The sequence below is a fragment of the Marmota monax genome, unplaced genomic scaffold (genome assembly GCF_021218885.2).
Source record: "Marmota monax isolate L192 unplaced genomic scaffold, Marmota_monax_Labrador192_F-V1.1 WCK01_AAM20220418_F8-fsc00054, whole genome shotgun sequence".
Classification (NCBI taxonomy): Eukaryota; Metazoa; Chordata; class Mammalia; order Rodentia; family Sciuridae; genus Marmota; species Marmota monax.
In genome coordinates this window covers 5,078,138-5,104,583 of record NW_026692145.1, presented here as the reverse complement: position 1 = coordinate 5,104,583, position 26,446 = coordinate 5,078,138, and the positions used below count along the sequence as shown (strand labels likewise).

The following is a 26,446-nucleotide window of genomic DNA, read 5'->3' as shown; positions in this document are numbered from 1 at the left end:
ATGGAAAATTGCCCCCAATCAACACATTCCTTGCAGGAGCAATATGGCACGCTGGACTACACATTGTTGGGATTTAGTGTCAACTCAACAAACTTTCGTTGATCTCAATTTTTGCTGGGCTCTGTCCTAGATGCCTTTGTAGATCCAAATATTTATAAGAGCAAGCTCCTGTCTTCAGAGATGGGTGACCTAGAGTAGAAGAGTCAAGAAAGCACAGGGGTTAATGTAAGAAGTTTAAAGTAGATGCTCAAACAAAATGTTACAGAAGAACCTGGGATGGAGGCATCAACTCAAGGTGGTCAGAACTTGGTGGACAAGGTGACTTCTGAACTAGAGTTTGATGAATGAAGAGAATGTAGACAAGATATGGGTAGTGGGATATATCAGGGAGGAAGTCTTTGGTTCCTGGGCTGCAGAAATTGAATTCTATCCTGAGGGCAATGGAAGCCAGGGAGGAACTTCAGATGGGGTAGTAGTGAGGTCCAATGGAAGCAACAGGAGCCTCAAAGTCACCCCAACCTAAGTTTGAGTCCCAGCTCTGACAAGAGGTCAGCTCAGACCTGGGCAAAGCCACCGTTCTTGTCCAAGTCTGTCTCTCCTTATGCTGGTAGGACCCCACTTACCTCCCAGCATTGTTGAGAAACCTTGAGGGAGGAAATGAAGGGGTTTGGAAGCAGCTGTCACATGTTGTGCTCACAAGGTGAAGTTTCCAATCTGTCAGCCTCTGAAGTCACATCAGCAGTTAGACCTGAAGTGCACTAACAAGTCTTTCCCAACTGCAGAACTGTTAATACCTTAGGTCTCCTTTCATCATTTCACCCTCAGTATCCCTGAGGTAGGGGCATTGCAGTGCCCAGAGTCCCATTTGGTTATCTGACTTTCCCACTGCCACAGGCTATTCAAGCTTGGATCTGCCCATCTGTGCTCCCTCAGGTGTGTTGCCACCAGTCTGTCCCCAGACTGCCAGTGCTCCCCATCACCACTGCCTGTAGTGCCATTTCTGTACCTCTACTGCCAACATTCACCCCACCACTGCTCCCACTGCTCCCCTAATGCTGAAGAATGCCCCCTGCTGCTCTGGCCTGCTGGGCCTTACCTCCCTCCTCTTGGTCTTTCTCCTGGTTCTACTTTCCCAGAGGTTCCCACAGCAGAGCTGCTTATGGCCCTGGTGCTAGGGTTTTTGCATGCTGGTCCCATTAACTATATTTTCTTCTTCAAATATATCAAATACATTGTGAATGTAAGCTGAGCTGTGACTCAGAATACGTATGGGTCATCCTCAGGCAGAAGAACATGGAAGTCAAGTTGGTGCATTCTGGTGGAAGTTTGGCAGGTACCGGTGCCCAGAAAGGGCAAGCCCAAGTCAGAAAACAGATCTGGGTGACAAGCCTGGGGTTGGCTCAGGATACAAAAAATGAGGATAGAGACAGTAACCCTAGAAAACAGTTACTCAAATTTCAGAATTTGGATAACCTTGGACCAAAAAGTGAAATAAACACTTGTGCAAGACACAGTAAGACTGCAGTGATTCATGGGTCTTCCAAACAACTTTGATACAAGGACCCTCGGTCTTTCACCCTCCCTATTCTGAATCATTCTTTTCTACTTCAGGCCTGTTGCCAACTTGGGTTCAAGTCCCCAAATTGATGAGAGTACGGATAGTGGTTTTGAGATAAGGAGATAAGGGAGGAGCTGAGGGTAAAGGCAGGTGAGGTCATCATCACTACCAGGGCCAAGGCAAGGACTCAGGGGACAGAACTGAAGGGCTGAGTACTGTGTGGAGACCATTCCAGGCAAAGTCCAGAAGATGGGGGAGGGGTGTCTGTACCATTTGTTTGCTTTCAGGGCCCTTGGGCCCAGCTGATCTTTGCTATAACAGTAACTGCTATTTCAGCAGTGTTGGAGGCCAAAGAGAAAGAACAAGGTACAGACAAGACTCACTTTAGTTATGTATTTGTATTAACAAACACTCATATAGCATTTACTTTTTATCCTCTGCCAGGCATGTTCTAGGAGCGTCACAAACATTAACCCATTTAAATCTCATCACAGCCTTAACAATTTATTGTTTTTATAATCCCTTCACAGGTAGAGAAACTGAGGTTTCAGAGATGAAAGCCATGCAGCTGGTCTGTGACAGAGCCGGGACTGAAATCCAAGCAGTCTGGCTCCTGTGTCAGTGTTCCTAGGTTCACTGATGAAGTGGTAGGACTGTGCATGTCATTGAAGGCTGTCTTCAGAGTCCTTCCTCTATATGACCCCATCAACTCTACATGTTTTCCCTCCAGGATGGCTAAACATGGCACAGAGGAGGCAAGTACCTTTGAGAGGGCATTTCTCTTGTCCTCTGGTCTCGGAGACTAACTTCACCACCAGTTCTTTAAGGGTAGGAAAGAAGGGACAAGAAAAAGACAACAAGAGTTTCAATAGTCACAGAATGACAGAGTTCTTCTCATAGTCCTTGTCTGTGATCTGTCCTCTGGGGCCGTAGGTAGGGTTCATAGAGCTTCCTCGTTCATTTTGACTCTACCCCACCAGGGAGTTCATGAAGGTTCCCTTTGCAAGGAGCGATGGAAAAGCTCCGTAAATTCAACAAGCCAAAACAACCATTGACCTGTCCGAGATTTTATTAGCGGGACCGCAGGGGCCGGTGGCAGAAGAGAAGGGGGTCGAGCAAGACAGTGAGCCCGAACAGGGTGCTGATATTTATGGGCTCAGCGCGGGGTAAGGGGGATCAGGGGGGAGTGGGCTGTTACTTTTTTATTGGCCGAGAGTTCGCACCACTTCAGGGATTGGAAGTGCGCCATTCAAAGTTCGCGCCATTCACAGGGATATGAGGTGATGGTTCATGGGCCATTCAAAGTTCGCGCTATTCACGAGAACTCCCCGAAGACAAGCACTCCGGCGCCATCTTTACCAACACCCTTTCCTTCTACAAAATGGCCTATTTTGCTCTTGAATGGATTGTTGAAAACTGCCTTAAATTTGTTGTAGATATTTTTTTTTAAATCAAAGAAATGGTTTTAGGTGCAGCGGTACACACCTGTAATCCCAGCAACTCATGAGGCTGAGGCAGGAGGATATTAAGTTCTAGGCCAGTCTATGCAATTCAGTAAGACCCTAAACAACTTTGTGAGACCCTGTCTCAAAATTTAAAAAAATAAAAAGGACTGAGGATGTGGCTCAGTGGTTAAAGTGCCCCTAAGTTCAATTCCCAGTACAAGAAAGAAAGAGGGGGGCAGTATGCTTTTTGCCCTGTAGACGAAGGGAATACCATCTGCTGGGTCTGTCTCTCCCTGAAGCATTCCTCTCTGGGCTCAACTTGCCTGAGGACAGAGATCTTAGAGAGCATTTACTAGGAGCTGCCCTTGGCACTGGTGCCACATGCTAGTCTCTGACATGCTTGGGTACAGGGACAAGGCTGACCTTAGCTGCTCCACTACCTTCACAGGGAATTGTGCTGTTTAGGAGTGACCTGCATACAGGACAACCAAATCCCTGTTCCAGAAGTTATGGCAGAAATGGCATTTCCATTTAACCAAATTTGTCTTCTCAGAGCCCCCAAACTGCTCTGTCTGGGTCTTGTTTCCTCTTCAGTAGCACCACCTGATCCCTCCAAACCAAGATGCCTTTGGTCCTTCATTCCCTCACAGTGTGAACAATCCCTAAGCAGCTGGGATTTAGCAGAGCCGGAATGTGCTGCTGAATGGAACTGCTGAATAAGAGCCCAAGGGAAGGGCTGGGGGCATCTTTGCAAAGTGGACTCTCCTGAGGGAAATCATGCCAGCTCCAGAAAGTAACTATCTAGTTGCAACCGACTTCCCCGAAGGGTGCCTTGGGGCTTCCCAGGCACTATGGAGAGAGAGGACACTGGCTTTTTTTCTGGGACAGGCCAGCTCAGAGGAGGAGCAGAAGGAGGAGCAAATATCCATCCCAAAACAAAAAGCAAGGCTGTAGCCAAAGCCTGGAGTGGGGAAACTAATGGGAATCAGCTTGCTGGAGGGAGTGGGGACAGAAGTCTGGAATGGCCAGGGCAGGGCTGCTGAAGAGGGGGTTGGGAGAAGAAGGCTGATTGAGACCAGCTGTTGCTCCTCAGTCTCAGAGATCTTTGGACTATGCCCTGGGGCGGGCTTACACCCTACTTCAAGCCACAAGCAATCAGCACAGGTTATCTGGGGCAGCCCAAGTCTCCCCTTTCCACTGTGGCTCCCAGAGCCCTCTGAAACAAAAGATCAGAGGGGGACTCTCCATCCACCAGCTGGACTCCTCCTTCCCATTGCCAGTCCCCACCCCTGTCTGTTCCAGTCCAGGAAAGGGCCGGAAGAAGAGGCCAGAGAAACAGACCTGCCCCTCTCCCCAGTCCCTCCATCTACTCAGCGGCATCTGGAAACCCCATGGCCTGGGCTCACTGGGGCTGCTGCCCTTGGCTTATCCTCTTCTGTGGTATGTGCTTCTGGGCCTCTCCTAGAGAGCAGCTCTGGCCTCTCCCCTCTGGGCTCAGAAGGGGTTGGATTGAGGGGTGGGGCCCTGATTGTCTTCTTCTTTCTTGGTCACCCTCTCTGTCTTCAAGAAGAGGCCCCTTCAAGGGTGATCTTCAGGGGCTTGTGACTTGGGCCTAATTAATCTGTTTGGGCACCTTTCCATCCACCCATTAATGACAAAATGATTATGGCATTTATTAGGATTGTAAGGAAGGCTTTATTCAAGACTACTGCAATAGTAGCCCTGCAGCAGGGGAGATAGGAGTGGCTCAATGCTGCAGAGAACAGAGACCACTGGAAATTTACAGCCAATAAACAGAGGGAGGGGGTCGGTGCATGGAAAGTTACTAAGAAGAATCATTGAGAGTAAGGGGATTCTTGCTAAACTGACTTAGGTTTCTTGTTGAAGATAGGCTAGGGCGAACAGATATCAAGGGCAAAGGAAGAGGAATCTGATCGGATATTGAGGGTGATCAGGTATCAAGGAGGGGGGTCTCTCTAAACTTAATTGGCAGGATTCCTGCTAAGATGGGTCAATGCAGGCCAGGAAAGGACAGGACTGACACAGAAGGCCAAAACTTTGGGACTTGTCAAGAAAAGGGCTCAGAGGACCTATCTAAACTGCTCAAGGAGAGAATCTTGGTCACCCCTACAATGCCCTGTTTGTCCTCAACTAAGTGTCCAGTTCAGCACCTCCCTCACCCCTGGCCTCCCCTCCCTTCCCTTTGCTCTTTGTCAGCAGGACCCTTCTCATTAATACAGCATCCAGTTCCTAAGGAACCCCCCCCCCAAGTGCCAGGCCCTGTGCCAGGGGTTACAGAGTGATTTGGCTTCAGAGCCTGCTCTTTCTGGCCTCAGAGAACAGGGACATGGGTTGGATGGTCTTGCTTCTTATGTTGGCATCTTAGCACTACCATTTTAATAGAGATTTCTTCCTATGAAATGGGTGTTCATTTTCTTAAATGAACAGTATGGATCTCATCTCCCACTTGAGTTTATGAGGCCAAGACATACAGGCAGAGCATTCATGATGTTAGACACTAGCCAACCCCCTTCCATCTGTAGTTCAACCCACTCAGAAGGTAAAAGTATAGTGTCTCCCTATACTCAGGCCCCCATGAGCCTCTGTAAAGGTAGAGGATGGAGGAAAAGACTATCAGAGATAGTCTTGGACTTTTCTGACAGGAAGGAACTGAAATCCAGTCTTCATTTTTTACAGAGACCCAGAACCTGAGAGTACTTAGCCCAGTGCCTGGTTTTATAGTAGACATTTAGGAATGAATATTGGGTCACTCTCCTAGGGTCACATCAAATTTGGGACACAGCCCAAATTGTAAACTACATCTCCATACACTCTGTCCCTTCTATGGACCCCCACATTCCAGGCCCACCCCCCATGATTGGCAGAGTGGGAGGATAGAAAGGGCACCCCCACTTTGGGGGGGAGTGCAATGCTGAGTATTGAACCAAGGGCCTGACACGTGCTAAGCAAACACTCTACCACTGAGCTACCTCCCCAGCCCCACCCCCTGTTTTGTATTCAGATATCCTAGGTTCAAATCCCCAAGCAACCACTGACTCAGTATGGCAAAACTTGGTCAACTTACCAAACTTACCTGGGCCTTGGCTTCATCCTCTGTAGAAAATGAATAATAATACCCACCTCACAGGGTTGTTGCAAGTATCAAATAAGATACAGTCATGGGTTGCTTAACAATGGGGACATGTTCTGAGAAATATGCTATTAGCCAATTTTGTAGTTCTGGAAACATCATGGAATATACTTACACAAATTAAGATGGCTATGACATCATCAAACAATAAAATCTTTTGAGCTATTTATTGACCATAAGGTTGTTGTGTGGCTCATGACTTCAATAGATAAATCGATAAATTCAGTATTGGCACATAGATGGAACTCTTTAAAATACTAATCCATCTTTCCCCAGGAGGTTCTGATTTTGGAATGGGATTGCTGTCTTATATATTTAAAATAAGGCTAAAATGATAAGCAGAGATTCAGGTTGTAAGAAATAGTACAAGTGGGTCTTGAATTTAAGTAAACCTAATATATAAAATTAGATTTATAAAAGGCTAGAATAAAGATGGGGATGATTATTTAGAGAGATCCTCTAGAGCATTTCAAAGAAAATTTGATTACAAAATTTAATTTACACACAACTTTTCCACTTCAATAGGCCCTGAAAAGACTCAATTAGGTTAGAAGAAAAAATTGATGTAATGAGCACTAAAATCCACCCAAAGGGGCAATCACTTGTTGATGAAACTAGTTTCTTTGATTGTGACCCGGGGTGCCATCCAATTCAGTCTGATTTCCCATGAAACATGATTGTTATTATCTTCAAGTAGAGACAGCCAGCATGGTGGGCTTCAAAGGATGGAGGATTGGGGCGGAAAACAGGGCTGAGAGAGGGTGTCCCTGTCCTTTCTGAGAACTCTCTGGTCCCCAAATGACCTCGGGTTTTTCTCCTGGTTTCTAGCTTATGTCTGGAGCCACCCAACACCAGTAGACCTTGCAAGAGAGGATGTGAGAAACTGTTCTACTAGCCCTCCGGTAAGGACTTGGCTCCACCTACACGCAGCCCCATCCCGCAGGTGGCTCCGCCCTACACCTCCCGCCTTGTTGGCCTCACCTTTCCCTATGGGCTCAATTTCGAGCTTCTTCCCCTACAGGCTTTTTCCTGATTTCCCAACCCCGGGGCCCCTGTTTTTTATTAACATCCATCAGGACTGGAAGTAGGGTCTCAGGTTTCCAATACAGCCTCCGACCGGTGTGGTGCCCTTCCTCTCCCCCCCCCCACTCATTTTCATAGTGTGTTCTCTATTTCTGCCCTATTTCTGCCCTGGCCTGACCCTGGGAAACCCCCAGGGGGAAGGAGGAGGGAGGGAGGAAAGAAGGAAGGGAGAGAGACTCTAGCTGGCCTTTGAGGATAGGCAGAGGCAAAGAGGAGGATGGGAAATAAGAAAACATTCTAGAACAGAGAAGAGAGTAGCAGAAAAGGGAGGAGGGAGGAAGTCAGGAGACTAGAAGAGCCAACGGAACGAAAAGGCAAAGAGAATGAGACCTAGGGTGTGAAGACCAGAAGGCCCAGCAGATCCGAGCCAAAGGAAATCAGGTGGTCAGCTTCCTAGCTGGGGACTAGAATGGTTCTTTGCATGACCAGAGTTGGGCTAAAGATCTTCTCCAGGCAGGGGTGGGCCAAAGGTGTGAAGAGGTGAACAAGTGCATAGTACCCTAAGCCACAAAATAAACTTAGAACATCTGCATGCAGTATCAACTTTATAGAACCACTAGGGCAGACAAACAGGTGGGGCAAACCACATTACTTTTATATTAAATCAAACATGGATATGTTTGGGGTAGAAAGCAAAACAAAATAAGCAAAAAAAACATGATTTTTCATTGGATAGATAAACTGGGCTTTAAGGATATGTCTGACTTGGAGTGGATCTTTCTGGGCAATATCTGGAACTGCTGGGGGTACTCATTCACTATCCTTTGCCATTTGGGACCAGTGGGTGACAAGTTGAAAAAGCCACAAGGTAGCATGGTAAAATAAGATACAGGACACTGAGTTACATTTGAAATTCAGATAACAAATAATATTTTAGTATTAAGTATGCTCCAAATAGTACATGCCACATACTTATATTAAAACATTATTCATTGTTGATTTGAAAGTCAAATGTGACTGGGTGGACATCATTGGCTAAATCTGGCTACTCTACCCCAAGGTATCCAAAGAGGCACTGTCCTGGCAACCTGGCTCAGGACCAGAGCTCAGGTCCCTCTGTTCTCATTCAATACCCTATCCTAGACTCAGGTCCCATTACTGTCACAAGGGGTCCTTCTCTTCCTAAAACACCTCCATCTTCTCTCAGCCCAGGCATCTTAATCTACTCTAACTAGTAAATTAACTGCTACCCCACCCCTCCCCAGGCCAGGTCAGCCTAACCACCCCCAACCCCAGCCTCAGGAGAGGCTTGTGACTCCTCTGGAGGTGGCAGGGTGGAGGGAGTCATCATTTTCTCTAAGCAGTGCATGCCTGTGTCTGTATGTGTTTGGATGTCTTCCTGTTAGCACCTTCCAGTTACTGCAGTCAATACTACAGTGCGGCTGACAGCCCTCCGCCAGAAGATACAGGCCTGGAATCTCTCTGCCTACATCATCCCAGACACAGATGCCCACATGGTAAGGGACTGTTCCTCTTCCGTTTTCCCCCCTCAGCTACCCTGGCTTAGCCTGTGAGCACAGGCCACAAACAGGAGACTAAGACTCAGAAGATGAAGGCAGAGAATGGATTTGAAAGGCAAAGGGGTGGAAGTGGAAAGCTTGCGCACGGTACTTTTAGGGCAACTGAAAGAAGATATTCTTTTACATCAGAAGGAAGGTATAGCTAAATCCTATTAACCACAAGAAGTGAAATGATAAAACAACTTCAAAATGAATTTTGATCAATTCCCAGGTGGCAGATCCAGAGAGAATGTTTAAGGCATCCCTGCCCTAGGAGGTTAGAATGGAGGCTGGAAATTGGACTGGAAGAAATCTAAGCTCCCTTTCAGCCCAGGCCATCCCATAGCCTGCTAAATGGAGTAGTGAGATGATCCAGAGTCCTGGACCATGCAAGTATGGTGGATAGGCTGTGAGGGAGGACACACAGGAAGCAAGATGGTCAGAACAAGGGCCACTATTCCCAAAGCAGCAAACCTGCCTAGCCACCCTACTTTTTCCCACCACTGGCTCTACCTCCACCCTCCCACCTTCCCAAGATCAGCCAAGTTAGGCACTTTCAGTGTCAACAGCCTTGCTTAAATTAGTTTTCCCACCTATTGGGGAAGGCTAAGAACTTTGGATAAGGATGTGAACTTCTCTGAGCCTGAGTTTTCTCTTTTGCAAAATGAGAATAATGATATCTTGTTTCCAAGGATTCTGAGCACCAGGATATAGTCATCCCTCAGTATCTGCAAGAGATTGGTTCCAGGAGCCCCACAGATACCCCAATGAGTGGATGTTCAAATCCCTTAAAAGGCATAGTATTTGCACATAATCTGTGCACATCCTTCCATGTACTTCAAATCATCTCTAAATTATTTATAATGCCTAATACAATACAAATATACAAATGGTAGTCATACTGTAATGACAAGGAAAAAAAGTCTACATGTTCAGTACAGGCACAATTTTTACAAATACTTTTGGCCTGTGATTCCACAAATGTGGAATCCATGGATACAGAGGTCCAACTCAACAATAAAGCAATATGCAGAAGTTATTTATGATGTACCCAGGGTAGAGCTAGACTGGGGAGGAGGGGATATCTGGAAAGGGGAACCAAAGGACATGATCCTGGACTACACAGAACTTGTTTTCTGGTCAGAGTGACAAACTCCCTTGCAAAACAATCCAGTGCAACCCTGAGTCTAATGCTAGGCCAATAGGTTTGAGACTCTGAGATATAAAATTGGTCAAAGAAAGGAAAGATAGAAGGTTGGGGGAGTTACAGAAGGCTTCCTGGAAGAGGTGCACAGTATGCTTAGTCTTGTGGGACTGATTGGAGTTTACCATACATTAAAAAAAAACTGGGATGTGGTTGGGGGCCTTCCACACGGGGATCTGACCCCATGGAAAAGGCTAATGATGGTGTTGTCAATTTCCTAGAGTGAGTACATTGGCAGACATGATGAGAGGCGTGCGTGGATTACAGGCTTCACAGGGACTGCAGGTAACGGCCATTGCCTACCCTTATTGCTTCTTTTGGTAGACTAGAGGTGTTAAGAGGGGGACCTGGAATGGCTAGTGCCTCAAGAACCAGGACCCCTGGGCCTATTATCCAGAGTCCTCTTCCTCTCTTTTTCCCCACTCCTCTCTCTCCCTTTCTGCCTGTCCTCACCACCCTTGAAGCCACCAGGTTCTCCAGGGCACACATCTCATGGTCCACTGGCCACATTTCTGTGCAGAAAGACAGCATATGACCTCCGGGCTTCCTTCCCATAATCATTACCTCTGCTGTAGTTATGCCAGCCCAGCACTCCCTGAACTCCATTTCTGAGACAGTTACTACTTCTACATCTAGCCACTAGGGCCCCACTTTTCCCTTCAGATGACTCATTTGGGGATAAACTTGTACTCTGCAAATCTTTTTACAGACAATACCACTTCACATGGCCAAATAAGACACAAATATAGAAGCCCTTAATGATGTCCCAGTTTCTAAAACACACCCCATCCCCGATCCTGGCCCCTTAAATGAAATCCAGATTTCCTTTGCTGATCCTCAAACATTTCTTCCCTGCACTCCAAGCTGCCTTGCCTTTGCCCACCATGAGCCCTAACTCTCTTTGCCAGATTTGCTAGATTTGTCTTCCCCATCAATCTTCAAGTAAGCCTCTGATTTAGTGTCCCTATCAGGAACCAAGTATTGACACTGAGAGCACCTACATGCAGTATGAGCTCTTTTCTTTCTCTCTTATTTATACATTTATTTGGTATTGGAGATTGAACCCAGGAGTGCATTACCAGTGAGCTACATCTCCAGCCCTTTTGTTTTTAAATATTTTTTAGTTGTCAATGGATTTTTTACTTTATTTATTTATCTCTTTATGTGGTGCTAAGGATTGACCCCAGGGCCTCACATGTGCCAGGCAAGCACTCTACCACTGAGCAACAATCCCAGCCCCCATCTCCAGTCCTTTTGATTTCTTTTTTATTTTGAGACAGGGTCTCACTAAATTGCCCAGGATAGCCTCAAACTTGTGATCCTCCTGCCTTACCTCTGGAGTCACTGGGATTATAGTCCTGGGCCACCGTATCTGGCCAGGATCAGATCTTTTGGACTGGCAAAAACAGATCCTACTTCTCCTGGTAAAAGTCTTAATGACCCTTTCAATGGAGAAATCTTCAACAGGGCTAGGGTTACCACTCAGTGGTAGAGTGCTTAGCTCAGTGGCAAAGCGCTTGCCTCACACGTGTGAAGCACTAGGTTTGATCCTCAGCACCACATAAAAAATAAACAAAGATATTGTGTCTATATGTGTGTGTGTGTGTGTGTGTGTGTGTATATATATATATATATATATATATATATATATATATATATCCTCAACATGGAGATGCCTGATCCAGTACATTCTTCTGTCAGCTTTCCCTGAAGCTCTCTTTAACATTTCCTGCCTCTCCTTCCAAAGGAGGCAGAGGCAGACTCTTTCTAAGAGGTCCCTTGTGACATCTCAGAACCAGCACTGTATTGCATATCCATCCACTGAAAACATACTCCTCACTTTCGCCTTCACCCTCACCTCCAAGTTTCTCTGTTCTACCCCAGGTGTTGCAGTGGTGACCCTGAGGAAAGCAGCTCTCTGGACCGACAGTCGCTACTGGACTCAGGCTGAGCGACAAATGGACTGCAACTGGGAGCTCCATAAAGAAGGTAGAAGGCCCACATGGATCTGTCCCCACAGCCCGGCATCCCAGACTAGGTTTTGGAAAGTATAGGTGAGGGGGTCTTTCAGGGCCATGCTGAGCCTCTGTGGAAAGCTCAGGAGATTTGAGGCGATCCCTGACCTTTGAGGCTGATCCCAAGGACACACATGGTAGGACTATCATAGTCAGAAACCTGGCTAGAAAGCCTGAGGCTGACCCTGGAGGTGACCTCTACATTCCTTCTTGTCTTTCAGTTGGTACCACTCCCATTGTCACCTGGCTGCTGGATGAGATTCCTTCTGGAGGGAGTGTGGGCTTTGACCCTTTCCTCTTCTCTATTGGTATGTTCTTCCCTCAGTCCCTAGATTTGTCCAAACCAGCAGGGTAGGGCTCAGATTTCCTGAGAGGTAAAGAAACATACCTTTTTAGAAAGGTGGTAGTGATGTAGCCGAGATAGAGTGTTTTGAAGCTATGGTTGCAGAATATTTTGCAACAAAGATGTATTCATGAATTGTGTAATTAAATACGTTAAAATGCATATGGAGGGGGCTGGGGATATAGCTCAGTTGATAGAGTGCCTGCCTTGCATACACAAGGCCCTGGGTTCAATCCCCAGCACCACAAAAAAAAATGAACATGGAATTTGTTAAAAGTCATGAGTACAGAAAATCAACCTAGGAGACTCAGGGAATTATTAAGATCTAGTGGGTAAATAGGCCTGCCTGGATGTCCTTAAACCCACAACTATCTTCTGTGGCCGGGAACTCTACCAGTTATGGTACTTAGCATCAACAAGAAACCCCCTTCTGGAATGTAGCTTAGAAGGGTAAATGGAGTTGGGATGGACTTTAAGTCAAACAGGACTCCTGGGAATATAGATTCCTGAGTTCTAGGGCCCCAGGCAGTTGGCCAGATTATGTCCTCAATGGTGGAATTTTCATGAATACACACTGAATGACTCCTACTTCCAAATTGACTTCTTTGCCAGCCTATCCAATGACTTGAACATCACCATTCATTTAAACAGTGGCATTGAAGTCTCAAAGGAGGGACTGCACCCAACCATTGGTACTTTATAAGACAAGATTAGCCAATTGGCAGTGGACAGGATTGAGGTGTGTTCAGGACAAGTTAAGCTTGGAAAACAGAAGGAGTAGGATGTGAGGTAAAGCCCAGGGTAGGGCATGAATTCCAGAAGGGCCAGAATGCTGGGGCAGGCTCATAACACTTTGGGCTATGGGAGTGGAACAGCAGGCAAAGGGAATCAGGACTAACTTGCTTCAAATCACAGTTTTTCCTGAGGTGTAAATGGGCAAGGTGAAAGTGACTCCTTCCTATCTTGCAGACTCCTGGAAGAGTTATGACCTGGCCCTCCAGGGCTCCAACAGACAGCTGGTGTCCATTACGTCCAATCTTGTGGATCTGGTGTGGGGATCAGAAAGGCCCCCAGTGCCAAGCCAACCTATTTATGCCCTGCAGGAGGCATTCACAGGTGATTCCATAAGCCCATTCTCTTTCCCAACTTGTATAAACACAAGGATCCCCAGAGGTTTTTTTTTTTGTTTGTTTGTTTTTTTGTTTTTTTTTTTTTTTGCTGAAAAAATACCAAAGCAATGATTTGCAAGCCTTAGCATACACCCAGGTTGCCCAGGATGCTTGGTTAAAATGCAGCTTTTTGGGCCCTCTCCCCACGGAGAGTCCCTAGTCCAATGGTCTTCAGACCATATTTAGAAAATGCTAGAATAAAGAAAGGATGTTGGGATTTGAAGCAAGAGTGAGCAGGAAGGGAGGAAACAGGAGAGTCAGAGAAAATGAAAAACCCTCTGAAGAGAGAAAGTACATGGTCTGAGTTGCTTCTCCAGTAGTGGAGGCTGGTTCATATTGAATCATTCAACCTTTTATTTCTGGCCCTCCTGTGGTGAAGAATTTAGATTTCAGAGATGGCTGGGGTGGAGATTAAGTAGATAACCAAGTTTGGGGTCAGTTGGCAACATAGATGAGGGTTCAGGTTTTGGCTAGATCACAAAAGAAAGTTAACTGACCCAGAAAAAAAATCTATCATCCATAACCTTGACCTTGTCAATACTATCTAAATACTTGATACGAGATCATCAGTATGCTCTGTGATTCTTTTAAGTAATAACTAAAATGCTGACCAGGACTGATTGTAAATCAGTTTGGGCCACCAACCACCCCTACCCTCTCTTGGAATTCTGAATGAGCCAATAGATTAGTACTCCTAATCACATTACACAATCTGAGAGGTTCCTTTCCACACACAAGTCCATGTGCATTTATGCTTTAGAAAGGAGTTTTTTAAAAAGCAGAAGGCTAATTTCAAAATTGTGGCTATGATGAAATGAATGAAAATTGTGACCAATTTTCTTTATCTGTTCCAATGTTAACTTGAAGAATCATACTTTCTTCATCCTGACACCATTTTTAAAGAAACTGGCTATCCAAGACTGTTTGTCATAAATAAAACTCATCTTGTTTAGATAAAGAAGGTCATGGTTATACCAGGAAGAGGTGAGGATAAAAAGAGCAGAGATTGGGGTCAGATTTGCATGATTTTTGTCACTTTCCAAAGGCAAGGGAGAAGTTGAGGCATCTCAGGCTGCTACTATTCAAGGAATAAGCCATCGGGAGCCAGAAGTGGGCCTGAAAGCGGAAGAACAGAGTTCAGCTTTAAGAAGTTTAGACAAAAGAGATTTTCTCTCCAGTCACTTGCAGATTTTAAAGGCAGGTGAAGGGCTGGAATAATGAAAAGGGCAGAACATGAAAAGTTAGCTACACAAAGATAGCTGAACGTGTAAGACCATTGAAATTTGGTTTCATTTGTTTTCTCAAAGATGTATCATATTCATGAATATCGACAATGTAATTCTAAGTGAAAGAAGCCATTCAAAAAAAGCCACATATTGTGTGATTCCATTTACATGAAACACCCAGCACTGGAAAATCCATAGAGACAGAAAACAGATTAGTGGTTTCCTGGGCCTGGAAGGAGGGGAAAATGGGACGTGATTCCTTAATGTGTACAAGGTTTCCTTTTAGGATGATGAAAATGTTCTAGAATTAGATAGCAGGATGGTTGTGCAATATTGTGAATGTACTTAAAGTCAACTGAATTGTGCACTTTAAAAAGGTTAAAATGATAAATTTTATGCTATGTCTATTTTCACTGCAACAAAATAAAACTAAAAAGTATATCATACCCAAAGATTTAGTTCTTATTGAATAGTTTTTATCTGTTTGCATAACATTTTTAAATGGCATTAAGTTATCATTTATGTTCATATCTAGACCCAAACAGGACCCTTAATGCCTACAACCTTCTTCCAAAAAAAAATTCCTAGTCCTATCTAGGGGCAGATTCCATATGCCTTGCAGGGGGCATGTCATTAGTGAAAAACTAACGTCCTAGAATCCAGATGCAGGCATACTAGAAAGGATGGCACTGTGGCACACAGTCTAATGACAGGTCCAGAGACTGACAGTTTTAGCAAGATATTACATGTCTGTACAGATTAGGAGTGTGGGTCATGCTGTCAGACAGACCTGAGTTCAAATCCAAGTCCCACCTCCTGCTACTAGGAAATCCTAGATAAGTCACTTTACCTCTCTGAAATCTCAGTTTCCTTATCTATAAAATGGGGCAAGGAAGAATTAAAATGATAGTCACAGAGTGTTTAGCCCCAAACCCCTGGGCTGATTAAGTACTGGGGTTATTGTGGGGGAGAGTTGAACATGGCAACAGCCTTCTCCCTTTGCCCTTCAAATAAAGCAGCTCTCCTGATCTCTTTCTGCATACTTGTTTATCCACCAGAAAACTATACTAGACCCATTATGTGCCAAAACAACTTTCTACATGCTTTATAAATATTTGAGCCTCATAGCAACCCTATTGAGGTAGATCCTATTATTATATCCTATCCCTATTTTAAAGATGCACAAAATAAGACACAGAAGGGTTAATAATTTGCCCAAGGTCTCCAAGCTAATAATCACAAAACCAGGTTATTTGAGCCCAGTCTAGATCCTGAGCCCATGTCATTAGTGACTACACTATTAAAAAGTTTGTTTGAAGAAAGGATTCTACTGCTTTGTTTAAAAAAAATGGAAAACTACTATTCCAAGGAGCCCTCCCAGGAACCAAATGTCAAAGATAAGATATGTCGTTTACACTTTCTTTGGGCTCCTTTGCTTCTAGGGAGCACTTGGCAGGAGAAAGTATCTGGCATCCGAAGCCAGATGCAGGCGCATAGCAAGGCCCCAACTGCTGTTCTTCTGTCGGCGCTTGATGAGACGGCCTGTGAGTGTGGATTTATGGACACAAATGGTGCAGGAGTTCCCCCACAAGCCTCCTGGACCCTACAACACAGAGCTGTTCCCCAAACAACCATGTACCTACCAGCTGCTAAGAGCTCTATGGCCATGACCTGTGAGACCTAAAAGGCATAAGGGAACAGTAGCTCATGTCTGCAGAATAAGGAAACCAGGAGGCCTTAGGCAAGGTGGGGCCAGCCCACAGGCCACCAAAGGAATGAACTGACCATGGCAGCAGAGTGCATCTGTCTCCTTTAGGAGAAGAGGACCAACAAACTCCTCTCACCAGCCTGGCCACTATCCCAGGGCACTCACAGACCCCACTTTAACACCCAGAGTAACCCTACTCCATTCCAACATGGCTCAGGGCTTCTTGCCCAATCCATATAGCTGGGCTTCAGACATTCTAAAGACCCACTAAAACTGGGTGCTTCATGCTGGATACCTGCACAGGGAAGGGTGGGAGATAGGTCTGTAGCTCCCATCAGTATCTTGAATCCCCCACCCACCCACCCAAAAGGACTTAGAACCATTCAGACCCAGATGATAAAAGTGTACACCCAGCAAATTGGGGGAAACAAAGCAAACAGGCAAAGGTGTCTGAAATGCTCACCCCCAAGCAGATCAGCCTCAAACAGTCCCCATTGATTCTTTTCAAGGGCTCTTCAACCTTCGCAGCAATGACATCCCCTATAACCCCTTCTTCTATTCCTACACACTGCTCACGAACTCCTCCATCAGGTAAGGCTTTTCCTTGGCTTGCTGTCATGAACTTCCTCCAACTTCTGTCCTCATTGCCCCACCACTGACCCCACCCCAATATATAGCCTTCAGACTGCCCATGATCTTGGCACCTGCTCCAGCAAGACCCTTTGGGAAATCTCATGTTGGCTTTTCCTGACCACTTGACCTCTATTCCCAATGAACCCCAAATCTTGGCTTCCTGTGCTGGCTTCCTCTTACTATTAGGAACAAAGAAACTGTATATGTCTCTGGTTCTTTGCTTTGTCCTTAGCAGACACTCCTAGTATTCCCTCCCCACTCAGGTTATTTGTAAACAAGAGTCGCTTTAGCCCTGAGACTCTCCAGTACCTGAATTCCAGCTGCATAGGCCCCATGTGCGTGCAACTTGAGGACTACAGCCAAGTCCGTGACAGCATCCAGGCCTATGCCTTGGAAGATGTGAGGATCTGGATTGGGACCAGCTATACCATGTATGGGCTCTATGAAGTAATACCCAAGGTGGGTTTGGCAGGCTCCAGCTCATGACAGAGACCTAACCCCCACTCCAGGCCTGGTAAGCGTCAACTAAAAGTGGGGTCAAAGCCCCTTAGACATTGAGTCAGCTGATCAGTTGAGTGTACTGTGTGTCCCTTGTAGACCTCACTGGGAAGAGACAAAAGAAGAGGAAGCTGGGATGTCTGTCCACAGAGACAAAACATTCATACCATGAAGAAGCTAGAGAGAATACAGCCTGGTCTAGCAGTCCTTAGAGTCAGCAAACCTGACAGTGAACCCCAGGTGTGCTCCTAACTGGCTCTACAATGACCTTGGACAAGTAATTAAGCCAATCTGGGTTTCAGTTTCCTCACCTGTAAAATGAGTCCTGATCTCAACAGGAGTTGCCCTGGATATTTAAAGGAGACATTATATGTAAAGCCCACTGTTTGACACATAGTAGGCACTCAATAAATGGTAGCCACTATGATATGTACAGGAAACTTACACTGTCAGAACAGCCCATTTCCTGAACCATTCTAGAGTGCAGGTGGAAATAAACTGCTAAGGCAGTGTTAATCAAGGAAGCCTTCTGGAGGGAGGGTCAAACTGAACAAGGAAGATTAGGAAAGATCTGTGTAGTCAGAGAGCTCCTGAAGGAGAGGGCATCACCATGCCAGGGAGCAGTACATCTGACCTCAGCTGGGACTTCCTGCCAGTCCTTTGCAAACACTACTGTGCCTTGGAGGGTGCTTCCAGATCTCTTCTCCCTCCCTGTCCCCAACAGGAGAAACTCTTGGCAGACACCTACTCCCCAGTGATGGTGACCAAAGCAGTGAAGAATAGCAAGGAGCAGGCACTCCTCAAGGCCAGCCATGTAAGTCCATGTGCAGGAAGGTGGGCTTTGAGGGAGCTACCAGTCTGATGGGTTGGAGAGGAAAGCCTTCAAAGGAACCTAAAGAATACCCTCAATGAAACAAAGGAGCAGACACCAAACTCCTGAGCACCCACCTGCCCTTTGCCCCCTCACTCCCAGGATAGTGCCATGGTTTAAAGCATGGGCATGTGGGGGCAGGAGGCAGCTGGAAGGTACAGTGTTTGAGTTCAAACTCCAGCTCCACCCACTTCCTAGCTGGGTAACCTTGGGCAAGTCATTTAACTTCTCTAGGCCTGTTACCTTATCAGAAAAAGGAGGATCAAATAATAATCTTATAGCACACAATTATAGTGGATATTTAATGAAGAATATGTGGGGGGGCGCACATGTGTGCAGTTCTTTGAGCACTCCCTAAATATTAACTATGTATTGTAATGATTTCTTCATCCTGGCAAGACAGCAGCACACTTTTCTGGAATATTCTTGTTAAAATTAGGTTAAGCTACCTCATTTAAATTTTTTTTCCCTAAGGGAAAACTTTAAATGTATGCTATGGGAGAGAAGGTAGCATAATGATTCCGTGTGTCCCCATCACCTGACTTCAACAATCATCAACTCCAAGCCAGTCTCATTTTGTCTATAACCCCACATTCATGACCTCCACTCCCATCCTCTGCTGCTAGATTATTTTAAAACAAATCCCAGATATCAAATCATTTCTGCTGTCAACACTTCAGTAAGCATCTGTAAAGATAAGAATGCTTTTGAAAACATGAGCACATTACGATCAGATATAAACATTAAGTAGAATCCTTTGATATCAAATAGCAGGTCAGATCCATGTTTTCAAAGCTCCAGAACCCAAAGTGGCTGATCTTTGTCCCAGAGCCTGTGGCTGGCACTCTGACCATACCTCAGCCTGCTTCTCTGCTTCCCAATCTCCAGGTGCGGGACGCTGTGGCTGTGATCCGGTACTTGGTCTGGCTGGAGAAGAATGTACCCAAAGGCACGGTGGATGAGTTCTCAGGGGCAGAGCTCGTGGACAAGTTCCGAGGGTGAAAGACTATCTTCCAGTGTGGGGGTGGGGGCAGGGAGGGATAATTAGTCTACTTACTTAGAGGTAAGGAAGATCTTCCTTGTATTTGGAAATAGGAGAGACAGGATCTTGGGTGGTCTGGGAGCTGGGCAGGGGGTGTTGGAGGACAAGCTCCAGCCCCGCTGAAAGTGGGATGACCAACAGCGCCCTCTAGTGTCTACTTCAGACACGGGCTCTCTCTCCCCGGGAGGCTGGCTCAGGCCAATTGGCTACTGCACCACTTGAGAGCTCCCAATAGGGAGGGGAGCTCTTGGGGCACACCAAGGACGTATTGTATTGTTGAGGAGAAACATATTGATCCGGGGCTGGGGTCGTTTTCAGATACAAGGAGCTAACTTTCTTTACTCCCATTTGTAAAATGAAGGTGGAGGGGGAATTCTCTATAGTTCTTTATAATCTGGCCTTTTCCATTCTCAAGTGCTCTATAAATGTCAGGACTGGCCCTGGGAAGATGGAACCAGGAAGTGGGGCTGAGAGAGCTAAATGGAGTCAGACTGAGCACCCATTCATTGACCATTTCTTGCTTTGCACAATCCAGAGAAGAAAACTTCTCCTCTGGACCCAGTTTCCAAACCATCTCTGCTAGTGGCCTGAATGCTGCCCTGGCCCACTACAGGTACTTCAGGAGAAAGAATTTTCTAGGATTCTGGTGGCAAGGGTTGGATCTTGTGGGTGAAGAGGGACTGAGGTAGAGGAGGGAATGCTCTGGGCCCAAAGTCCACATTTGAGGTTTGAGGCTCTCAGCACTGTGGGGGATGGGGTTGGGAGTCCCCTTGAAATTAAAAGGCTTGAATGACTTTTCCCCCAAGAAGCCAGCACTTTTTGAGTACTCAGGACTGAGGGTTCTAAGAGACAGACATGGCTGCTGTTAGATGCTTTTCCTTGGTTTCCTGTGAGTTATTTATGTTATCTAATTCTCAAAGTTCAGGAGCATTCTGAAGAAAGACCTATTTCACTCAGTCTGAAACAACCACAGTGGGCCCAAGTTGTAGGCTAGATATTTGGCCCCATGGAAAACACTGTATGCCTGCCTAACGATATTTGGAGGTAACCAGACACCTCAGCCTGGCATAGATATGGCAGGAAGAGGTTGAACATCATTCTGAAGGAAGGCCAGAAATATCCCAGAACTTCCTCCTGTGGCACCCCCTGGTGTCTCCCAAGTTTCAGCTGCCTTGGTCCAGCCCCTTCTCTCTACTTCTCCCTAGTAGAGCTAGATAGTGACAGAGTAGGTACTCTTCAACCCTCAGGACTCTTGTTCTCCAGCCCCACCCACAAGGTCTCCTCCCTTCCTGTGCCCTGCTTCCTGGAGCCCTCACACCCTCTGAGGCAGCAGGCAGAGAGAGAGAGAGAGTACTGGATGGAGCATCCTAGTCCAGGGTCAACTTCTTCTTGCTTTCTTTTCCTATGTGACCTCTTGCAAGTCATTTTGTAGACCTGTCTCTCTTTATGTAAAAGGAGATAGCTGGACTGGGTGGTCTCTGAGGCTCTCCTCGTTCCCACATTCTGGGTTCTTTTCTTCCTCCCCTCCCTGGGGCCCAAAGGTTTGCTTGGGCCAGTGCAGGATAAAGTGTGCTGAGGACAGCAGCAACAGATATCAAATACTTTCCCAGGGCCTTTGGGAGATAATGATATCCCCAGAGCATGAGCCCGGTCTCCAGGGAAGGGGGAGTTCCTCTGATTTTTTTTTTTTTTTTTTTTTTGGTACCAGAGATTGAACCCAGAGGTACTTAACCACTAAGCCACATGCCCAGGCCTTTTTATATTTTATTTAGAGACAGGGTCTCACTGAGTTGCTTAAGGTCTTGCTAAGTTGCTGAGGCTGGCTTTGAACTTGCAATCCTTCTGCCTCAGCCTCCCCAGCTGCTGGATTACAGGTATGCACCACCATGCCTGGCTAGTGTCTCTGCTTTCACTCAGAACTCCACATTGCTCAGTGCAGGGTTAAGCTGCTCCCCTCTCAGTGTTCTCTCCCCTTCTCAGCCCAACCAAGGAGATGCATCGCACGTTGTCCTCAGATGAGATGTACCTGGTGGATTCTGGGGGACAGTACTGGTATGTACCCCCAACCCTGCACTGAACATCCTTCTCATTTTCACATTTGGGCTTCCTGCACAGTGGCAACCACACAGAGACCAGGATAGTGGGGATACACATGTAGGCTAGGTAGCTAGATATGCAGCACTTCTGTGAGTGTTAGGAAGACTCCTCTTACTCAAGCAAAATGTTTTTTTTTAAGTCTGCACATTATTACACATCCTTGTCTGATTGCACACACATACCCATATTCTAACCCACTTGTGCAGACTCTGGCCACAGCCCACAAACCAAAGATCACTATGCATATTCCTAAGTTCCCCCTCCTCCTATGGAACAGGTAAGGTGACCAGGTCAGGTTGGAAGTAGGGGAAAGTAAGAAGCAACTCTTTAGATGTATTTTTTTTTGTCCAGTGCACAACTGGAATAAGACATGACAGCCATGCAGAATAGGCTAAGCATATTCCTTCCAAATATGTGGCCAATCATATGTACTGAAGCTGATCTGAGCTGACCTGACCTCAAAGATTTTCCCTTTTCATCTAGAGAGCAAGTAGGCTGTGGAAAGATTGGGTGAGGCAAAGGAAAGCATGTGCTGAACTGAAGGAGGAGCACAGAGTAGTTTCTAAGGGTCTCCCAACCTGTCTTGGGTGGAAATGGTGAATGTGCTAATGTTAAAAATTCCTTCACTGGCTCTTAGCATAGCTTTCACAGGCAGTGGGGCAGGGGCTCAGTTTAGCAGCTTTTGCTAATCCCCAATTCCATGCTGTGCATACTTGAGATGGCCGACTTGCAAAGGGGAAGTAAATTTGTGGGGGCGTTTTTTGGATTGGGGCATGCTCAGAGGAGGGTGAGGTTGGGGAAATGGTCACCTCACTTCCTCTTCTCTCCTTCTGAAGAAGTAATTTACCACGCCCCATGACCTACTCCCCAGGAGGAACCCTTGGGGCCCTGGGATGGTTTCTCCCCTCCCCTTTCCCAAGGGGGGGGGGGTGCTGGCCCAGGGACTGTCCTTGGGGAAATGCTGCAGCTGGTGGTTGGAAGTCAGATCTTATGGCTCTGGCTTCACTTCGCTGGATCACTGGGTCAGATCCATATTCACAATGAACAGAACTTCGTGGAAAGTTAGTGCTTGCTCTGGTCCTGGCTTTGCTGAGGCTTGGGGAGTGAGACCACCTCACAGCCTCAAGGCTTCAATTGCCTCACCTGTGAAATGAGGATAATAAGGCCGACTCTGCCATCCTTCTCAAGGAGCTGAAAAAGTGTCCTATAAATGGGAAACATCTGAACATGGGAATGTTATGGTAATGTCATCTCTCCAAACTTCAGTTTCCCTATCTGTAAAAAGGAGACAACCCTGGGCTACCTCCCAGGAAGCCCAGAAGAAGCCTTGCATTTAGAGCTAACCTGACACCCAGAGAGTTGTAAACCAGTCCAAATGGGTAGTATCGGGAAGGAGTGTATATGGGGCATTGTGATTTTTCAGAGAATATAGTGAATTTCACCTTGAGAGCTATGCAGAGCCCCTTCATGCATACATGCTAAGGTGGAATATTTTTGTTATAGATCTTTTTTTAATAATATTTTTTAGTTGTTCTAATGCTGAATGTTTTCTCTGATATAAGGTGACTGACTCATAGTGGGGTAGGGAGAGGGAGCATGGGAGAAATAGATGAACTCTAGATAGGGCAGAGGGGTGGGAAGGGAAGGCAGGGGACATGGGGTAATAAATGATAGTTGAATGTGATGGGCATCATTATCCAAAGTATATGTATGAAGACATGAGTTGGTGTGAACATAAAAATTGTGTTCTATATGTATAATAAGAATTGTGATGCATTCCACTGTCATGTATTTAAAAATATAAAAGCAATTTAAAAAATATTTTTAGTTGTTCTAATTAGTTATACATGACAGTATAGTGCATTCGGGGGGGCGGGGGTTACCAGGAATTGAACTCAGGGGCTCTCGGCCACTGAGCCACATCCCTGGCCCTATTTTGTATTTTATTTAGAGACAAGGCCTCACTGAGTTGCTTAGTACCTCACTGTTGCTGAGGCTAGCTTTGAACTTGCAACCCTCCTGCCTCAGCCTCCCAAGCTTCTAGGATTACAGGCATGCACCATGGCACCAGGCAGAATGCGTTTTGACACATTATATATAAATGGAGTACAACTTCTCATTTGTCTGGTTGTACATGATATAGAATCATGCCAGTCCTATAATCATATGCACATAGGTTAATAATGTCCGATTCACTCTACTATCATTCCTGCCCCCCATACTCCCTCCCCTCCTTTCATTCCCCTCTGTCTAGTCCAAAATACCTCAGTTCTTCCCCACCCGCTTATTGTGAATTAGCATCCACATATCAGAAAACACATTCAGCTTTGGTTCTTTGGGATTGGCTTATTTCACATAGTATGATATTCTCTAGCTCCAACCATTTACAGACAAATGCCATCATTTTATTCTTCTTTTTGGCTAAATAATATTCCACTGTGTATATGTACCACATTTTCTTCATTCATTCACCTGTTGAAGGGCACCTAGGTTAGCTACATAGTTTAGCTATTGTGAATTGAACTGCCATAAACATTTATGTGGCTGCATCACTGTAATATGCTGACTTTAAGTCCTTTGGGTAAATGCCAAGGAGTGGGATGGCTGGGTTAAATGGTGGTTCCATTCTATATTTTCTGAGGAATCTCCATATTGCTTTCCAGAGTGGTTGCACCAATTCGCAGTCCTGAAGACAGGATTTTGATGATGGTGGCTATCTTCCTTTTGCTTCCTTATTTGGCCTTATCCCAGCCCTGTTGCTCAGACACCAGTGGGAAAAGCACAGGAAGCACAGGGCCCAGCCCCTACCCATAAGCACTCAGTGGGGCTGATCATATTGGTTTTCCCTTCTCCACAGGGATGGGACCACAGATATCACCAGAACAGTCCACTGGGGCACCCCCTCTGCCTTCCAAAAGGTAAGTGTTGGGACCAGGATTCCCCTCCTGGGAAAGGACTCCACCAAGAGTCCTTCTGCCTGGGAGAACAAAACTGAGGCCCAGAGAGGTTAGATAGTTTGCCCAAGTTCATGTAGCAAGGTAATGCCAGAAAACACAGTGCTCACTCACAGAGATTGCAGGCCACCAAGGCTTTGGTCCAAGGTCACCTTGTTCCATTTCAGTACATCAATGCACAATTATTTCTTTAGTGCTGTCTGCGTGTCTGACCCTGCACTCAACAGAAAGGGGGAAGAAAGGCATTCTAAATAGAGGAAAATGGCACAAGTGAAGCCTCAGAGGCAGAAAGGAGCTGGAGGTGTTCGGGACAGTGAACTCTGGTCAACTAGGGCAGAGGTTGGGACAGGGAGCTGTATTCATGCATTCAGCAAGCAGATCACAAGTCAGACATTGTGCTTAAAACAGAGAGGGGAAGTGCTCTGCAGATCTCCAAGAGCTCACAATTTAGCCAATTGAGTCTGTTGCCTCTGGCTGCCTTGCACGAGATGACAAGCCTATGTGGGTGGGTAATGAAGAGGATAGCCCACATCACCACTGCAGAGACCAGAAGAGGCCATGCCATGGTCAGCCCACCCCCACTCCCCTGACAGGAAGGCTGATCTGCCACATGATCAGGCCCAACCCAATCTTGGCCTTAGGAAAACTTAAAGGATGATTACAAGCCCACAAGGAGAGTGCCAGTGCTGAGTTGAGCATTTATTTACTATGTCATTGGTCCACATCCTCCTCCCAACAGGCTTAGGAACTAGATACCACTGTCATCCCATTACAGATGAGGACATTGAGGCACAGAAAAGTGAAATTCGCTGACCCAAGACCTCAGAGTTTGAATGGCCAACCCAGGATTCCAGCCCACAGTCTTCCTGCCCCCCACCCCCACTATAACCACCTTCCATAACCATGTCCTCGGGCTGGGGGTTGTAGCTCAGTGGTAGAGTGCAGTGCTTGCCTGGCATGGGTGAGGCACTGGGTTCAATCCCCAGCACCACATATAAATAAATAAATTTTTAAAATAAGGTTAAATTCTTTTTTTAAAAAAATAAGCATGTCCTCAACACATTATAATGACCTCTGTGGGCCAGCCAAATAGAGTTACATGGACTGAGCCTCAGCTTCAGAAATGTCCCCCTCAGCCTCCTTAGGCCATCTTCTATCACCTGGGTGACCCATATATGAGGATGTGTCGCCCCCACTCTGCTAACACACACAGGCCTGGGCCCCACCCCCACACATCCCTAGGCCAAGCCATTGGAAGCTCCCTTGGCTCCTCCTACTGCCTTCCCATCACCTTTTCCTCTCCCTATCAGGAGGCATATACCCGTGTGTTGATGGGAAACATTGATCTGTCCAGACTCATCTTTCCTGCTGCTACATCAGGTAGGTTTTGGAGACCAGGCTGGACACAGAGCCTCAGGCCCTGATTTCATGGGATTTAGACTGCCACCCTGGGAAGCTAGTGGGTCAGGGATTATATCATCATCCCATCCCTTGTATAGATGAGAAAATCTAGCCTAGAGAGAGAGAGAGAGAAAGACTTTCGTGGGGCTGTGATTGTGGCTCAGTGGTAGAGCACTCACCTAGCATGCGCGGGGGCCCTGGGTTCGATCCTCAGCACCACATAAAAATAAATGAATGAAATAAAGGTACTGTGTCCAACTACAACTAAAAAAATAAATATTTTTTTAAAAAAGACTTTCCCAAGTTCATACAGAGGGTTGGTAGGATTGCCAGGCCTCAAATCCAGGTCTGCTGCCTCCTAATCCAATGCTGTTGCTCAGAGGTAGGGAAAATCATTGTGGGCTGCAGCAGTCATAGGAAGATTCCTAGAGGAAATAGATGTCAGAGTGCTAAGGCTTAATGGATGGGGAGAAATTGTGGTAAAATTGTCTGTCCAGGTAACAGGTACAATGTACATTGTGCTGAAAACTGTGAGGGTCTGGGCTAGAC

At 46.1% G+C, this 26,446-nt stretch overlaps 1 protein-coding gene across 1 annotated transcript in view; it reads left to right on the top strand.

Annotated features, from left to right (window-relative positions):
• The first annotated feature begins 4,120 nt into the window (after positions 1-4,120).
• Positions 4,121-26,446, top strand: part of Xpnpep2 (X-prolyl aminopeptidase 2) — a 28,706-nt gene continuing 6,380 nt past the window's right edge. Inside the window, exons 1-16 of the mRNA XM_046468470.2 lie at positions 4,121-4,443; positions 6,983-7,056; positions 8,584-8,694; positions 10,162-10,225; positions 11,825-11,929; positions 12,177-12,263; positions 13,268-13,414; positions 16,136-16,237; positions 16,911-16,992; positions 17,298-17,493; positions 18,257-18,346; positions 19,292-19,401; positions 19,981-20,058; positions 21,426-21,497; positions 24,400-24,460; positions 25,807-25,876. Of these exons, the coding sequence (XP_046324426.1) occupies positions 4,395-4,443; positions 6,983-7,056; positions 8,584-8,694; positions 10,162-10,225; positions 11,825-11,929; positions 12,177-12,263; positions 13,268-13,414; positions 16,136-16,237; positions 16,911-16,992; positions 17,298-17,493; positions 18,257-18,346; positions 19,292-19,401; positions 19,981-20,058; positions 21,426-21,497; positions 24,400-24,460; positions 25,807-25,876 (1,498 nt within the window). The 5' untranslated portion in view covers positions 4,121-4,394. The remainder of the gene's footprint in view (positions 4,444-6,982; positions 7,057-8,583; positions 8,695-10,161; positions 10,226-11,824; positions 11,930-12,176; positions 12,264-13,267; positions 13,415-16,135; positions 16,238-16,910; positions 16,993-17,297; positions 17,494-18,256; positions 18,347-19,291; positions 19,402-19,980; positions 20,059-21,425; positions 21,498-24,399; positions 24,461-25,806; positions 25,877-26,446) is intronic.